Raw genomic sequence first — 18,536 nt, forward strand, 5'->3', positions numbered from 1 at the left:
ATAGCATCAAATTCTATGTATGCAAGATTAGATGTGTACCAATAAGAATGTAAGAATATATATGAAATTAGATATGGATAAATAGGAATATAAATTATTTTAATTTTCAGATGAAAATTAAATTGGAATCGTGAGTACATTTAATGAATTTTTGAAAACGAGAAGGAAAAAAACCTTTTGAATTACCACCTTTCAACCCGGCAGAAGGAAAGGCTCACTTTGGTCATGGTCTCCCGTGATTTCGCAAAGTTACATTGGAATCCAATGTATACAATAGCATCACCTGCGAATCACGTATTACAACAATAAAACAGCCTTCTCGTGAGTGTTTATGCAACCGCCTTGCTGCTGCTGCTCGGATCTTCATAGCCTCAATGACCAAGCTTTTCATTACGACGCTCTCCTTTCCTGGCTATCGTCGTATATAAAAATAAATATAACACCATCCAAATTACGAATAAAAAAATAAATATAATTTATATTATATTACATTATTAAAATATTATTGTGAAAAACTTTATTAATTTGAAAATTTGTTCCACATAGTAATTTTTATTAAAAAAAAATGATCATGATGTTGAAATTTTTATCGTACACAAAGACGACCACTATTTGAGATTTTTGAATTCTGTGATTTCAGATGGCAATGATACTAAATGATGACATCCTTTGAGATCCAGAAATCTGAGATTTTTGATATCTCGCACTTCACATGGCAATAATTTTTGCAAGATTGCCAATGCATGAATGCACATATGATATCCAATTCCATGTTTGGACATCTCAATTCCATGTCTGGAAGAGAACGTAATATTGGTACCAAAAAGGGAGAGCCTCATGCAATTATCACGAGTCTCGATATCGGGGAAAAGGGCGTCGATGTCGGCGCAATGTTGACCCGGCATGGATACAAAATTCTCCTCTTTCTCTGCCACATAAATTGCCATATCACGCGCAACATCGTGAACTCCAAATGTAATGCTCCAATAACTGGATCCACCAACTACTTTACCTAACTGTGCGCAGTATCCATTAAGGTGTCCACATCTTTGCACTTTACTATACCTTCTGCAACCAGATGTGCGATATCACATACACAGGAATGTACCAGTCCTCTGGAACCATCATACAATACGGAAAATAGGTTTTCAAATGAGCATGGGGTAAACTATTGTAGATCCATCTCAATCGTTGATATAAGTAACTGGAAAATTTGAATCCACCGTCTGAATCTGGCTTAAAGCAAGGTTGCCAATCATTGTTGAGGGTTATTACATTTATAGCCAAGGGCAACCCTTTACACTCCTCCGCCACTACTCTGGCAATATGCTCTATTTTCTCAGGAACATCGCCCTCTTTGAAGGCTATTTTGCAAAACAGTTCCCAGGCCTCCTCTCTTGGCAGTGGTTGTATTTGCATGGACTGGTCTGCATTCATTTCTGGAACAGATCTCTATTTTGAGTAGAAAATACAACTTTTCTCCCTTTGTTCTCGCCAAATTCAACGCCCAAATCTTTCAGAGTGACTGCCCTCCACATGTCGTCTAAAATCAAGAAAAATTTCTTCGTCCTCAGAGGTGCCGATAGCTTCATCTTCAGCGCATCAACATCATTATAGGAACAACTAGTGATGTCTAGATTGATTGCAGAAGCACTCTAGAATGGAAAATTGAGCAATTGCAACCCAAATCACATGATCAAAAACACCATTGACCTTGTAGGTGTTGTAGACATTTTCAAGCAAAGTTGTTTTTCCAACCCCACTTGTCACACCCCTATCTTGGCCGGAGTCTTTCAACAGCACATAGGCAGGTGCGGCACTGCTACCCAATTCCTTTTCACTAATACTTATGGACTACGCTTAACATTCAATACTTAGAATATTTTTCAATTTTTAGTAAGCATTCATCTTTTGACATAGCGGAAATACATTCATCATCATCATTTATAAAAATGTACTGCAGATACAATCTTCTATTAATGGGAGGGGCAACTCCCTGGTTAGAGTGTGCCCAAATAATAATATTAATACATTTTTACAAGTATTTTTACAATCAAAGCCTTTGCCAGGCAACCCAAAGTTCACCTTTGCAAAATTGCCAATTTTTAGTTCGGACTGTCGTTTAGGGTCGCCCCATCCCAGGTCGCCCTTCATTCAACTTCACCCTTTTGTTTGTTCAGGGTGGCCCTTGTTCAGCCGCACCCTTTCGTCGTTTAGGGTCGCCCTCATCGTTCACCAACGACCCCGTGTTCATTTAGGGTTGCCCCTTTGTTCAACAGTGCCTCTGTGTTCGTTCAGGGTCGCCCGCATTCAGCAACACCCTTCGTTCAGCTCATCGGGAAGACGTGCCCCACTGCAACTCATCCGGGTAGGTGCACCCCACCACAACCCGTCCATGGGAAGACATGCCCCACTACAGCTTTTCCAGGCGGGGTTTCCCCACCGCAACTCATCCGGGTAGGCGCACCCCACTGCAGCTCGTCCACGGGAAGACATGCCCCACTACAGCTCTTCTAGGTAGGGTTGCCCCACCGCAGCTCGTCCGGGCAGAGGCTCCCCACTACAGATCGTCCAGGCACAGTTGCCCCACCGCAGCTCGCCCATTCAGATGCGCCTCGCCTGCAACTGTCCTATCCGTTGGTTCGCCTTTCTTAGCTCCTCCCTATGCCTCGCAACACACCAAAATTCAAACTAAGTTCTAATGTTGGATTTGCACTAGGATGCTTGGTTGAATCTCCTCAACTCGTCGCCAATATATGCAGATACAATCTTCTATTATGGGAGGGGCAACTCCCTGGTTAGAGTGTGCCCAAATAATAATAATAATACATTTTTACAAGTATTTTTACAATCACAGCCTTTGCTAGGCAACCCAAAGTTCACCTTTGCAAAACTGCCAATTTTCAGTTCGGATTGTCGTTCAGGGTCGCCCCATCCCAGGTCGCCCTTCATTCAGCCTCACCCTTTTGTTTGTTCAGGGTGGCCCTTGTTCAGCCACACCCTTCCACTGTTTAGGGTCGCCCTCATCGTTCAGCAATGACCCCGTGTTCGTTTAGGGTTGCCCCTTCGTTCAATAGTGCCTCTGTGTTCGTTCAGGGTCACCCTCATTCAACAGCGCCCTTCGTTCAGCTCATTGGGAAGATGTGCCCCACTGCAACTCATACGGGTAGGCACACCCCATTGCAGCTTGTCCACGGGAAGACATGCCCCACTACAACTCTTCCAGGCAGGGTTTCCCCACCGCAGCTCGTCTGGGCAGAGGCTCCCCACTACAACTCGTCCGGGCAGGGTGGCCCCACCGCAGCTTGCCCATTTAGATGCGCCCCGCCTGCAACTATTCCGTCCGCTGGTTCGCCTTTCTTATCTCCTCCCTATGCCTCACAACACACCAAAATTCAAACTAAGTTCTAATGTTGGATTTGCACTTGGATGCTTGGTTGAATCTCCTCAACTCGTCGCCAATATATATGTGTGCCCATTGTGTATGGAGGGGCATTGGCCTTCAAGTCGACCTAACCATCCTAACTCGTCGCACCCCATCTTCACATCGGTTCACCCCCATACATTGGTTTGTTGGGTCCACTTACCCAACCATCCACCATATAAGCTTGCCATCGCAATTTTCCATACTTAGCCATTTTTTCATTTCTTGGTTTTTCGACCCTCAAGTTGGCTCATCGCAACTCGTGTCTTGGGCACATTTAATCGACCACCCAATTCGTCGCACACCAACTCGTCCCATTATCACAACTTTTGTCACATGTGACTCGATTGCGTTTAACCGGCCGCCCGACTTGTTGCACCCAATGTCTCGCCGCCTTTAATCGAATATGCCCATGCCCCACTGTCGCACATCGCATGCGCTCAGCTCATGGGCAGGACATAGCCCCCCACTCTAAATAGTTGTCATCCTCGACAACACCATCATATGACATCGCAAAGTGTCACTAGCTCCAACATCCAATATGTCCACACTGCCCATCTCTGCTCCACCATCGCACAAACCATCAAGGTTTATGACTCCATGAATAGGAAAGTCTCCTCAATCCATGATTATCAACCACATCCATTGTAAATCCACATGCTGCCCGACCGTGGAAGGTTGGTCCCTCCAACTCAAGCTATATGCTATCACTGCATTATACATAGTGTCGACCCCATCATGTATCATCATCATGTGAACTGCTACCATGATACTCTCAATACACTGACGTCCCCCATGACTCGAACTAGTCGAGTAGCTAATCTAATTGTCGCGCTCAAACCATGAGAATGCACCTCCTCATACCACCATCAGTTGTTTCTCTCAGCATCCTATCACAACATCAACTCGATGAAGAATCTGTCCCAACTCCATAAAATGTAAGTAACCATGCCCAGGTCCATGAAGTAGTCTCCATCTCCTCCATAACATGTTTTCCATGATGTTGGTGTCAATGTGATTCATGTCAATCAGTCGCATCTATGAAAACATCATCATCCATATGTGTATGTAAGATCCATCTCCTCAAAATGAATAGATCCTCTCATCAAACCGACTCTCAATGTGCCACATCCAAGTCCATGAAGTAACCTCCATCACATTTGTAATATGCCATACCTCAAGTCTATCAAAGCGACAAGTATACACATGTCTCATCATCCATGTGTTGCCCATGGTCAGAAACCAATTAGCTTCCATGTATCAAAAGTGGTTAAATTTTGGCTCAACCCATGCCCAAGTGTTGCCACCAAGGCATCATCATCGCTGCAACTCCATCTACTCCAAAGTGTCTCATCTCGATCATCCTCATCAAGTCACTCTCCCGAACACACTCATAAATGTGTTCAAAAGTATGCACCCCATACTGCATCAAAGTCAGGTACACCACTGACCTCAACTCCTCAATGCATCAGATACTCCAAGACCACTATAATATAAAGTTCCCAATAGCTACAACAATCTCATGTCATCATGAGCTCCATGAATCATCTCCATTCAACATCTAGGCAAGCATACATGTCTCGGCCTCAAAGGTCTCTGCAATATGCCTCAACTCTCCATGTTGTAGGAATGCTCTCATAGAATATTCACAAATCCAACCAGTCCATGGTCTTGTTGTAAAAAATTGCACAACATCTCTATCGGCTCATAAGTAAAATGTATCCATGTCACATCAGCAAATCCATTTGCGCAACATCCCTACCTTGGCACTTCCCATTGGATGCCCATAAGTGACCTCTCTATATAAGTGCACCTGCATAATGCCCCTGAATAGTGTCTTCCATGGTCCATCTATCCAACTCGATGTCCATGACTCAAGCTGACCATGTTGTCCAACTAAGTAGACCCATCACAACATCGGTCATCTCATCCTAGTCATCAAATCAGGTTTAGTGCCCTCGGTCACTTAAACCATATATATCATTCAGTCACATAGGTCTCTTCCATCATCGCTCCCCCACTAAAGGTCCACCAAGACTGCCTCTTGGTCTCAACCATGAAGAAGTCTACTCAAGTATTACCAAAACCTCAAATGTGTGCCCCTTCTCCAATCGTTCCATGAGTCATGCCGAGCACTTAGCCAATTCTTCATATGGCTTAAAGAATGACTCATCCTCCACAATGATCATCATGTTCCTCCCTTGTCACAAGCATTTTCACCCCCTGCCATGAGGTCACAAATTGCTCCAACAATCAATGTTCCTTGCTTCTCCACAAAAGGTTTCATCGTAGTCATCCATGGTAAGGTTGTCCATTGCATCGAAAAATTGTCTTTGCCCTTCCCTGCATATGGCCCATCCTCCGAAAGCTCCAATGAAACACAAGCAATAATAGGAATACTTACTTCAACATGAGGCTCCTCCATGTGAGTGCCGTCATCCATCAATGGCTGCATCATGCTCGAATCTGGTTCAACTTGAGTAATCAATGGTACCTCAAGTCCTTCCTCTTTTGTTGTCAGATCTACAACATCCTCCAAATTTGGTTCCACCATGGTAGGTTCCATCCCACCAAGCTCCTCTTTTTTATGTACTGCAACTTTCTCTTTATCATGAGTGAAAGCTATGAACCGCTTTCTCTCAGGAGTTAGCTATTCTCGAAGCACTTCTTGCTTCTTCCAAAGAAATTTCTTCGTTACTTTCAACTCCTTGAGTTCTGCATCAAATAAGTCCACTTTTCCTACAAGTCGATAGAGTTCACCTTTATTCATGTTAGAGATCCCTTCCTTAGCCAAAGCATGAAGAGCATCCCTTGTTTCATACAATTCCTTGCTTAATTCTGCAATTTTTTGTTCAACATCACCTGATTCTTCAAGTATACTTTTGCTCAGATTGACCTAGCCTTAAAGTGTGCCTCTACCATTCTTTAAAGCTCATAATTCGTACAAAGCCCATTTCTGCAAAATGGACATTCTTCTCGATTCTCTGAATCAAGCTCTGATACCAACTTGTCACGAAATGCAAGTGTATCAAATTCACTTCAAATATCCAATCAAGCCTTCCTGGCAACAGTATTTCAACCACACATAGGCAGGTGCGGCATAGCTACCCAATTTATTTTCAACAATACTCTCGAGTACGGACTATGCCTAACATTCAATACTTAGAATATTTTTCAACTTTTACTAAGCATTCATCTTTTAACACAACAAAAATACATTCATCATCATCTTTTATAAAAATGCACAACATATACAATTTTCTTTTAATGGGAGGGGAAACTCCGTGGTTATATTCTGCCCAAATAATAATAATAATACACTTTTACACGTATTTTTACAATCACATCCTTTGCCACGCAACCCCAAGTTCACCTTTGCAAAACTGTCAATTTTCAATTCAGACTGTCGTTCAAGGTCGCCCCACCCCGGGTCACCCTTTTGTTCGTTCAGGTTGGCCCTCGTTCAGCCATGCCCTTTCACCGTTCAGGGTCACCCTCGTCATTCAGCAGCACCCCAATGTTCATTCAAGGTCGCCACTTCATTTAGTAGCACCCCCCTGTTCGTTCAGGGTCACCCTCGTTCAGTAGTGCCCTTCGTTCAGCTCACCGGGTAGATGCACCCCACTGCAACTCATTCGGGGAAGTGTGCCCCACTGCAACTCATCCGTGGGCAGATGTACCCCTTTGCAACTTATCTAGGTAGGGTCTCTCACAACAGCTCATCTGGGCAGAGACTCCCCACTGTAGCTTGTGCTGGCAGGGTCGCCCCACCACAGCTCGCCCATTCAGACATGCCTTGCCTGCAACTGTTTTGTCCGTCGGTTCACCTTTCTTTGCTCCTCCTTATGCCTCCCAACACAAAAAACTTCAGACTAAGTTCTAATGTTGAATTTGCACTTGCATTCTTGGTTGAATCTCCTCAACTAGTCACTAATATATATGTGTGACCATCGTGTATGGAGGGGTATCGACCTTCAAGCTGACCTACCCATCGTAACTCATCGCACCCCATCTTCACTTCAGATCACCCCCATACGTTGGCTCGTCAAGTCCACTTACCCAACCATCCATCGTATAAGCTTGCCATCACAATTTTCCATACTTAGCCATTTTTTCATTTCTCAGTTTTTCGACCTTCGAGTTGGATCATTGCAACTCATGTCTTGGGTGCATTTAACCAATCGCCCAACTCATCGCACACCAACTCATCCCATCGTCGCAACTTTCATTACATGTGACTGGGGCACGTTTAACCAACCACTTGACTCGTTGCACCCAACGACTTGTCACCTTTAACAGACGATGCCCACGCCCCAACGTCGCACATCGCACGCACTCAACTCGTGGGTGTGACACCACCCATCCCATATACAACAAATATCCGATCACGGGGAGCTTTTGTAAGCCAATTCTCGAGCCGTATTTCTGCACATTTAATTTCCAACCCTACCAGTCTAGTGTCTGGTTGGTCTTGAAGTAGTAGGCTTGCCTGGTGTGGTGTCGCAGAGGCAATCTGTTGAGCACTATGAAACACAAAGAAGTCGGTTTGAATATTGTGAAAGATCTCATCAAAAGTTGTCTTCCACCTCCAGATTTCTGTAGAAAGTTTAGGCTTGCAAAGGAGGAAACTGATACACTGTTGCTGCCTTTGAGAGAAATCGATCAATTCTCTTGCTTTTCCAACTACATCTTGCATCCTTCGCAGACAATTTTGAAGAGATTAAGGTGGCATCTTTTGCCGATCTTGAAATTGATCACTAATATCGACTAGGAGACTCTTCATATGATTTAACTACCCTTCCAAAAGCTGACGGTTCTCATCCAACCAAATAACATCGTTTATTTGCTGGATAAGTGGAGGAATAACGCTACCATAGGTATTGGCTATGACTCCAGTGATAATAGCCGTCATTGCCATTTTATTTTGACTTCGCAGCAGAAGAAATCCCACGTCTAAAGGGGCGAGAGACATTATAACACAGGCTAACAAACAAATATAAATACAAAGAATTGACATGTTTGTTGTGAAATCATCAAGGAGATATAAAGTCATAGGTCGTTATTTAAAATGCAGACTGAGTTCATCTAACATGGTTATTATATAAATGTGGAATCCATAAACAGATTGTCCAACTTTATATAAAATCAAGCCGAGCTTTCAACAAATATTGCTTAAACGCATAAATTTTATCATCAATAACATCTTCCTTAGATATGCAAGTACGAGGACATATGTCCTAATTTATACAAGCCTCCTTAAATGGCAAATGATGAAGGCTAGTCTATTTTAAGTTTGTTTTCCAATTGAAGTAATCGAGCCTCTCTCAGGTATACATAGTTGTTCTCGGCATTGTACCAAGAGCCCTATTTAGACAAAATTTCCACAAATAACTCTTGGACTACCACCTCGGACAACTGTGTTTTTCAGTTTCTTTCACTACTACATCAAGGGAACTTTTAAGACATTTTTTTAAGACAAAGGAAATTTTTGGTCTCAAATGGTCACTTTTTATTTTAGTTATTTTACATTAAAATTTAAAATCAATTGAATTGTTTTAAATATAAAATTTAAGACAAAAACAGTTTGAGACAAAAATAATTTAAAACAAAACTTTATATTTAAGAAAAGACTTTAAATTTAAGACAAAAAGAAATTGAGACAAAAATATTTTAAGACAAAATTTTATATTTAAGACAAAACCAATTTAAAACAAAATTATTTTAAGATAACTTTATATCTAAGACAAAAATAGTTTGAGACAAAAATATTTTAAGGAAAAACTTTATATTTAATTAGACAATGGCCACTTAAGATGAAATCCATTTAAGACAATTAACAATTAAGACAAAAACATATCAATTTGAGACTAGTATCTAACCACTGGAAAATTGACTCTAACAATGCGCCCTAAGTCGACCAGCTTGCAGGCTACTATTGTCCTACACTTATATTAAGGTTGTTACTTCACTTACCATTCATGTTATTTTATATAAAGACAATGATTTGTTGGGCTCTTCATTTTGTGAGGGTAACAGACTATGAAGAACGTGACAACATTTCCTGACAAGATTTCCTGGACATTAATTCCACTTTTATCCCTTCAACCTTTGTTGGTAGAATTAGAGACAACTTGTTTAGCACTGCATTCAGCCAATGAGTCACTTTAGTACTTACTGTTGCGGAGTAGTTGATAAAATAACTAAACAGTGGACTAATTCTATTAGTTATGTGATTAAGCCTCGAGTTTGAGTTTCCCTTAATATGCATCCCCTCAGACTTTGGATCTAGCTCAGGGTAATCAACTGCAAGAAATATTGCAATGTAGTTGGCTTACAATTAGGTGGAGAGTTGAATTCCTTCCTTCATTTTTGAGCCATCATTAAACACACATATAAGTGTACATTGCTAATGTGTATTGCCTTATGGAGTGCGATGAATCTTGTTACATTGTGAATGGTGCAAGATCTTGCATGTTTGTAAATGTAAATGAATGTCTAAGCTTAGACGCTCACTGTATCTTCATGATTAGAATGGTGTCATGTATGTAGTGTGCCTACAATATTTTATTCATTATTATGTGCATGGTGAATGCGCAGTTATGTGTTCATATTCAGTTAGTTTACTTCCAAATTTATGGGTATACTTCATTTAACCAATCCCTACGCTAGTTATTTTGTCAAAACTGAGTATTTAGGTATTAGGAATTTGGCCATTAGTCTCCTTGAAACTACAAGAGGGTGGGAACACAACATGTGTACTTATGATTTATGAACCTAGCCTAGGTTTCATTTTAGTCCATGATGTACACTATGTTTTCAAGGTCGAGAAGAAGTGGGAGAACATGACTTTATTAACATGCTAGCAGGTCCAACACCTAGTGGGCGTCGGTGAAAGCACACCCTAGTGGAACCATGTTGTGTGTATGGACACCAACCATAATCCATTGACCCCAGTGATCAAATTCGAGATAAGGCAAGGTCTATACACTTGGCCAAATGTTGTTTTATTTTGGGTGAGAAGCCTAAAGGCCAAGAGTGTGATCAAGGAAGAACTGGGAGTGTTGGGAATATTTCCATCCACCAATCGCTAAGATACTTGTACCCTAAAACATCCTAAGAGTGTATAAATTAATATAAATTTTCTACTACTGATGTATTCAAACTAAAAACAAGAGATTACAAATTTGCTCTATTATTCTGTGAAATGGAAATCACAATTTAGAAACACATTTTCTAACACTCCCTCTTAGCAAGAAAGGGATCTTGCACCACCCATATCCTACACATGTGGAGTTTAAATTTTCCTCTTGAAAATGCCTTTTTCAATATATCCACATCTTTATTCTCAGTTGGAATGTATTGTAGCATCGTAATTGTCCTCTACACACAATTCCGCAAGTGATGGTACCTGATATCAATGTGCTTGGTGTTGAGAAATCTAGGGCATTCAAAGTCAACATTTTCTCTGCTTGATAATTGCTTGTGATGCACTTTTACCTCTTATCTTATAGTCTTTTCTTCGTTATCTTATTAATGTGTTCTTCCATCAAGACAATTACCAAAATTCATAATAAAAGACAAGTGACACAATATGTAGGCTTCTCCAGCCAGGGCCAAAACCTCTCACCTTTTGAGGGGAAAACTTGATCAAAATTATTCTTCTGGATCTTCAATTGATAAGTACCAAGACCTTGACATAGACCCTTGACTCTAGTATCCTCTCAAGAACTTTATCACAAACCTTGGTGCTCTGCCTCTTCCTTCCTTCATCTTTCTTCTTGATCTAGAGCTGCTCCTTTTCGACTCCTTCTAGAGAAACTCGGTCTCTATCCTTTTTTTCTTCACCTTCACAACTTCCCTAGAGAATCTCAGTCTCTAGGTCTTCTATAGAGAAACTCGGTCTCTACTTTGATTACCCAGAAGAGTCTTTCCTTTGTTGCCCCAGAAGAAACCCTTCTTCACACTACCTAGAAGATACTTCGTTGCCCCAAAAGAAACTTTGTTGCCCTAACTTCGCACTACCCAAAATATACTTCGCTCCCCCAGAAGAAAGTCACTTTCACTGGTCTAGAAGGAACCCTAACTTCGCATTACCCAGAAGAATCCTTTATCTCCCTTCTTCACACTTCTATTCTCTTCCTTTTTCATAATTCTACCTTTCACCCTTTCTTCGCACTTCTTCAAGTCGATTTGCTTGTCCGAATTGTGTTTTTCCAAATGAGGTCGAGTTGGGCTATTTATACACTTCTTCACTTGACCTTTAGGCCGACTTGACATCTGGAGTTAGGTCGACATTGCCTAGCAGTTTCTTCATCATTTGTAGGCTGACTTGAAGAGGTTATGTGACAAGTTCTAGGAGGATACTTTACATAGACAATATTGACCTTTTACAAAGTGTAACATGACTCTTACATTTTATGACTAGATGACAAATAAATCCTAGAGACTCTCAATGGGAGTCTTGACTAAAAAACAAAATCCTTGCTCATGAAACCCATGAAGCAAGTTAATATAATAATTTCATTTTTCTTATTTACATCTCATTACATAAAAACATAGTTACATGTCATTATGAAGACCGAACCTAGTTACACTTTTCAATGCTCCCTCTTAACTAGGGAGGTATTCATAATGGTACTTGGACGTTCTCAATCTGAAGAATCTCTCATAAGAAGAATTCAGATTTTTAATTCATTTGCATAACATCATACCAACCATCATTTTTATATAGAAAGGCCTTGACAAACAACTTTATCTCTCCACAAGATCAGAGAACAATGCTAGTGAGACCAATGATTTATAGACAAACTCATCATTGTTCCTCTAGGAACATACCCCACCCGGGTTCACTTAGCATATGCTCCATAAGGACTATTCTTTTCTTGGACTCCCTAGTGCCACAAAGAACATTGGTCCTCCACGAATACTCTTTCATGGGATGCCCTATCTCATCCCCTAAGAGAATCAGATGCCAAATGATTACACAATCCTCCATTCTGTCTTCACAGATGAAGAACATAACAACATGTCTATCTCTCCTTTTCAAACTAGGAGGTTTTATTCCATTAAAGGAATGTACTCATTCCTATTACAGAGGAATGTACCTAAGCTCCCTGCTTAGGAATTTCTAAGTTTCTTCCAAGTAAGAAACTTCTTATCTGGCTCCTTCTTAACCAGGGACCTATCGTAGCTCTTGATGTGGAGATCTGAAAATAACCAGCTGTATGAAGAGCTCCTTCCTTTGATGTCATGAATTTTTTCTTCGCTAAGGAGTCTTCATCCTTTGGGAACTTCTATATACAAGGCACAGATCATTCATCACTTTTGTTCATGAGTTATTCATGTCCTCAACTTAAAGTGATCCATCAGATTCTCCATCTAGCTTTTCTTCATGTCATTCTGTTTTCATGCCATATTTTTAGAAGGACATTACATCTTTCTATATGGTTTGTTTGGAAGTCATCAATGGATCTTCCCTTCAAAAAAATTCTACATAAGCCCAACCATATGTTATTTCAAACATAATCAATCATTTCAAATCAGACTTACCTTCGTGATGATATTTTACCATGACATCTTCCTGTAAGTATCAACATCCTGCATGCAGATTGACACATGTCCCACTAATATATATTGTCAAGGGTTTCTATCTTTTGCTTCCATCAGAGTCTCCATATCTTTCTGGGAGATATTCTAGTTAGATCTTCTTAGACTTCAGATGCTTTATTTTTTTGTTGCATATTATCCTGATCTCTTCCTTTCTTTTCATACACACTTCATTCCCAAGAACTTCCAATCATAATCCCTTGATTCTAGTCAGCTTCCTCATGATTCATGAGAGAACATATTATGTTGATTTCATCTAGTGTGACTTATGGTTTGCTACAATCCTTCGGAGTAGGAGATCCTTCCTTCTCTTGATCATATTTCCCAGGAGGGAAATAGTGATCTATATTATTTGTGACATGACTTTCATAATAATCTATGTGAGCATACATACATCATCTTTCTTTCAGTCATTCAGACTTCCTGTAGAAACTTTATTCAAAATGATTTTATCCTTCATACCTATTTTCCTGTTATGTCATCATACCATCATTCCTTGAATCCCACGAGTTGAAATTATTGATGAAAACCTTTGCTTCCTTTCTACATCAGTGAATCCTTTTATGAGAATTTTTTCAGAGAAACTCGAGGATGTTTCATATCCTCACCTTGCAGGTGTTTTCTTTTATGATGTTCCCAGTCGATGATGACCTTTGGTTCTATAATTATTAAAGAGGTTTCATAATAGCTTCCTATTCTTTGTAATTTGGACCAGGCATACTTTCTACTTTCGATGTCATGAGCTCTTGTAATGTTTCTATCACAATGCTTCTTGCTAATGTGATGCATCCTATCTTATTTACATTTCTTCTGATCTGTAACTTATAAGTGAAAAGAACCTTCTAATGAAGAAGACAACTCAATCATCTCTTTTCTTCTTCCTTCTTATGCTTCTTTGTCTTTGGTTATTTCACTTCATTAGTAGAACAATCTTCTTCCATGTCCCTCTTACGATTATGATAGTCCTTTTTTTAGTGCCCAAAATTATTACAACCATAGTATCTTTCTTTATCCATGTTCTTCTTTTTCGTCTTTGTATTACTAAACTTTCCAAATTTTCCCTTTCATCTTGACACTGTTTGTTCCCTTCCATCTTATATTTTGTCACTTTCATTCTTCATCTTGTCTTCCTCTGCCTTGTAGAGAGACCATAACCTGATGAATGGAATAACTTCCTATTCCCTAGTGTCAATGAGGTTACCTTGTTCATTAGTTAATGCATTTAGAATAGTGAATATTATTTCATTACTAGACACTATCTCTCTTATATCCTTCAATTGACCTTTTATTTGAGATGCTTTAGAGAGACATGATGATATCCCTCCATTCTTTGACACCTTATATTTATGAATATCAAATCTAAGTGATAAGATATTTTCTATCGTTCTTCTAGAGAAAATTTATCCCAGCCTTTCATATATTTCTTTAGATGTCTCTGACTTGGCTACATAGGAAATGAGTGGATCTTTGATGGACTCCTTAAGAATCTTTCGATCTTTGAGATCCATTTCCATGTATTCAGACAATGATTGCTCTTTGGATGGTTTGGATATCTTCCCATGGACATAATCAATGAGTTTATTTACTTCAAAGGACAATGTCTATCCTTGTTTCAAAACAAGGAACTTTGATATCCTAACCAGCTTTTGGTATTACTTAAAACATGAAGTCATTTTTACTAAATTTTAATATAATAAGAGGTACTCACTTGTGAAGATCAAATATTCAACTTGATGATGAACTTGATGCTTCTTACTTCAAATATTTAGGTGAGGGAGGAGTGCCTTCTATGAGATCTCTGCTTCAATAGAGAGAGGATTGACTTTTGATTCAATCTTCCTTAGATTTGAAGAGCTTCCACCTCCTTTGATGATGTGATGATATCTGAAGTGCTTCTAGGGTTTTGGTCTTTCTTCCTGCTTTCTTTGATCTAGAGTTTCTTTGATGTAGATATTTATATTTTTGATAACCTTCGATTTTCTTTAATGCCTTCTATGAAGATCGATTCTTGTGTGTCAGCTTATTTTGACTGCCCCTTCTTGCCTTCAACACCTAAGCTCTGATACCATGTTGAGAAATCTAGGGCATTCAAAGCTAACAATTTCATTGCTTGATAATTTCTTCTGATGCACTTTTACTTCTTATCTTATAGTATTTTCTTCGTTAGCTTATTAATGCATTCTTACATCAAGACACTTACCAAAATTCATAATAAAAGTTAAGTGACACAATATGTAGGCTTCTCCAGCCAAGGCCAAAAAATCTCATCTTTTGAGAGGAAAACCCGATCAAAATTCTTCTTCTAGGTCTTCAATTGATAAGTACCAAGACCTTGACACAGACCCTTGACTCTAGTATCCACTCAAGAACCTTATCACCAACCTTGATGCTCTACCTCTCCCTTACTTCACCTTTCTTCTTGATATAGAACTGCTCCTTTTCAGATCCTTCTAGAGAAACTCAGTCTCTATCCTTTTTTGTTGCACCTTCACAACTTCCCTAGAGAATCTTAGTCTCTAGGTCTTCTATAGAGAAACCCGATCTATACTTTGATTAGCTAGAAGAGTCTTTCCTTTGCTACCCCAAAACAAACCTTCTTCGTACTGCCTAGAAGATACTTTGCTTCCTTAGAAGAAACGTTTCTACCCTAACTTCACACGTCCCAAAAGATACTTCATTGCCCCAAAAGAAAGTCACTTTCATTGGTCCTAAAGAAACCCTAAATTCGCATTACCCAGAAGAATCTTTTCTCCCCCCCATTCACACTTCTATTCTCTTCCTTTTTCGTAATACTTCCTTTCACCCTTTCTTCACAGTTCTTCAAGTTGAGTTGCTTGTCTGAATTGTGTGTCTCCAAATGAGGCCGAGTTGGGATATTTATACACTTCTTCATTTGAACTTTAGGCCGACTTGACAATTGGAGTTAGGCTGACTTTATCTAGTAATTTCTTCATCGTTTGTAGGCTGACATGAAGAGGTTATGTGACAAGTTCCTGGAGGATAATTTACATAGACAATATTGACCTTTTACAAAGTGTAACATGAATTCATTTTCGTGACAATGACTCTTACATATTATGACTAGATGAAAAATAAATCCTAAAGACTCTAAATGGGAGTCTTGACTAAAAAACAAAATCCTTTCTCATGAAACTCGTAAAGCAAGTCAATATAGTTTTTTCATTTTTCTTATTTACATATCATTACATAAAATCATAATTACATTTCATTATGAATACCGAACCTAGTTACACTTTTCAACACTTGGACATATCATGAAATACTAGATTCTCAGAGAGTTTGATACAACTATGATTATCACAATAAATCGTTGACTAATCCATATGCTAACTAAAAATATACACACTTATTTTCCTCATCCATATGACCTCACATGCTTCTTGACTTGTATCCATGTATTCAACCTCTGTTGAGTTGAGTGCCACATAAGACTGTTTCCTACTATACCAGGAAATAGTTACAGACCCAACACTAAAGATAGCACTCGAAGTACTTTTCTTGTCTGATAGACTCCTTGCCTAATCTGCATTTGTGAAGTCTTGGATCTTCACTCCCTTTGTACTCCTGTACCATACCATACTTGGTTGTGCCTCTAAGGTACCTAAACACATGCTTTGTTGGCTTCCAATAAATCTTGGTAAGCTTCACCATGGCTTGACTCAACTGATTAGCTGCATAATGTATGTCAGGCCTTGTTTTCACTAGATACATCAATGATCCCACAAGATGTCTATAGATGGTAGCATCTACTACCTCTCATAAAGAAGCACTCTCCTTCCTCCATTTTGTAGCTAGAGGTGTGTCCATAGGTTTTTATTTCTCCATGTAAAATATCTAAAGTATTTAGAGGCGTACATCCCCTAACTCACAAACATCTCACCATCACCCTACCATGCTTCCAGCCCAAGGAAGTAATGTATCAATCCCATGTCCTTCATCTCAAATTATATTGCAAGTTTATACTTGCAAGACTGGATCAACTACTCATCTCCTTTAAATATCAAGTCATCAACATACAATACCAAGATAAGGATCTTTCCATATACCACAATGTGACATAGGTTGGCATCTCTTCACTTTTGGTGAATCCAAATCCACTAATATATGTATAGGTCTAAGTGTACCATGCTTAGGGTGCTTATTTGGGACCATACATGGCTCTTTTGATTCTACATACATCTCCCATTCATATGTATCAAATCCCTCTAGCTGCTCTATGCAAATTTCTTCCTCAATAAGACCATTAAGAAAGATGGCCTTCACATCCATCTGGTTGATCTTCCACCCCATCTGTGTAGCTAATGCTAGAATGGTTATGATCAAGTAATATTTTTCCACTGGCGAAAATGTTTCCTCATAGTTCACTCCCTCTACCTGAGAGAATGCTTTGGCCACAAATATAGCCTTGTACTTCTCTATACTCCCATCAGCTGCATGCTTCACTTTGTAGATCCATTTGGAACCAACTAATGACTTGTTCTATGGCCTCGACACCACCTCCCATACATTGTTATTTATGATGGATTCATACTCCTTCACCATGGAATAAACCCACATTGGTTGAGAAACTGCTTCCTCAAATGAAGAAGGCTCTGACTCAATGAGCTTTGTAATGAGAGCCATATACCTAATAGTATTAGCTATTCCAAGCATTGCAGGGTGACTTGCTATATCTTTCACAAAGGATGAGATTAATGGGGAGATAAAATATTTGTCCATTCTTTATGTCATGAAATTTGTGACCAACTTAGTAGCATATACAACAAGAACTAATTCTTCACACAATATACATTTATGTCATATGGGGAGAAATTCCTTTTTTGGAAGAGATGGATTTACTGCTTAACTTCGCAAAAACAGTGGCATCTTTCTAATCTCTCTGAATATTATTTTTGAGATAAAAGTAGTGCAACACAAATAAATAAGGCAATGGTAATGGATATTATAATAAAAACAATGCTAATTAGATAATGTAAGCAACATCTAATTGTTATTGTAGCTATCTTGTTCAATGTACCTTATTATTTTAGGATAAACATAATAGAATTTCTTTTTTCAGTTAAATTATGCAGTGTTTTGAATCAATGGAGGACTATACAAAGTCAAGAGCTATGGATTTATTATTGACATTCTTTTGATAATATATCGAATTGACATAGTTTTACCAAAACATGTGAAACTTCATTGAAATATTACAAATTAAAACTAAGCAACAAGTCTTGTTGTGTAATTGATCTCCAACACTGGTTACAAGATTTTCTTGACATGTAACATGTACATTAATGATAATTTTGGAGGAATTACATGGTCGGTATCTGCAACATATGTTTCTTCAATCATTTGTATTTCTGCAATGGAAAAGAACACAAATAGTCAGTTCGCTAGGGGGGACATTTATTTCCATATGCCTCTTTACTAATGAAGGTTAAATTATAAGTGCAACATTGTTGAAAATTAAAAACCAGTTTCTTGTAGAGGGTCAAAT

The 18,536-nt window shown here is 39.1% G+C and overlaps 1 protein-coding gene across 1 annotated transcript; it reads right to left on the bottom strand.

The window, feature by feature from the left end:
• Positions 1-608: 608 nt before the first annotated feature.
• On the bottom strand, positions 609-1,437 carry LOC149149955 (putative disease resistance protein At5g63020). Its single transcript, XM_089442640.1, has 2 exons — positions 1,066-1,437; positions 609-1,016 (listed from the first exon to the last, which is right to left on the bottom strand). The coding sequence occupies exons 1-2, from the start codon at positions 1,435-1,437 to the stop codon at positions 609-611; spliced, it is 780 nt and encodes a 259-aa protein (XP_089298766.1).
• Positions 1,438-18,536: the final 17,099 nt, after the last annotated feature.

The sequence above is a fragment of the Pinus tabuliformis genome, chromosome 9 (assembly GCF_031772625.1).
Source record: "Pinus tabuliformis cultivar Carrire ecotype Pingquan chromosome 9, CPIR1, whole genome shotgun sequence".
Lineage (NCBI taxonomy): Eukaryota > Viridiplantae > Streptophyta > Pinopsida > Pinales > Pinaceae > Pinus > Pinus tabuliformis.

What these genes read in the sequence shown, in the direction of transcription:
- LOC149149955 (XM_089442640.1), bottom strand. Translation starts at nt 1,437, where the DNA reads ATGAATGCAGACCAGTCCATGCAAATACAACCACTGCCAAGAGAGGAG. An exon ending in CGCACATCTGGTTGCAGAAG is followed by an intron (nt 1,017 to 1,065) that starts GTATAGTAAAGT and finishes TACTGCGCACAG; the next exon opens with TTAGGTAAAGTAGTTGGTGG.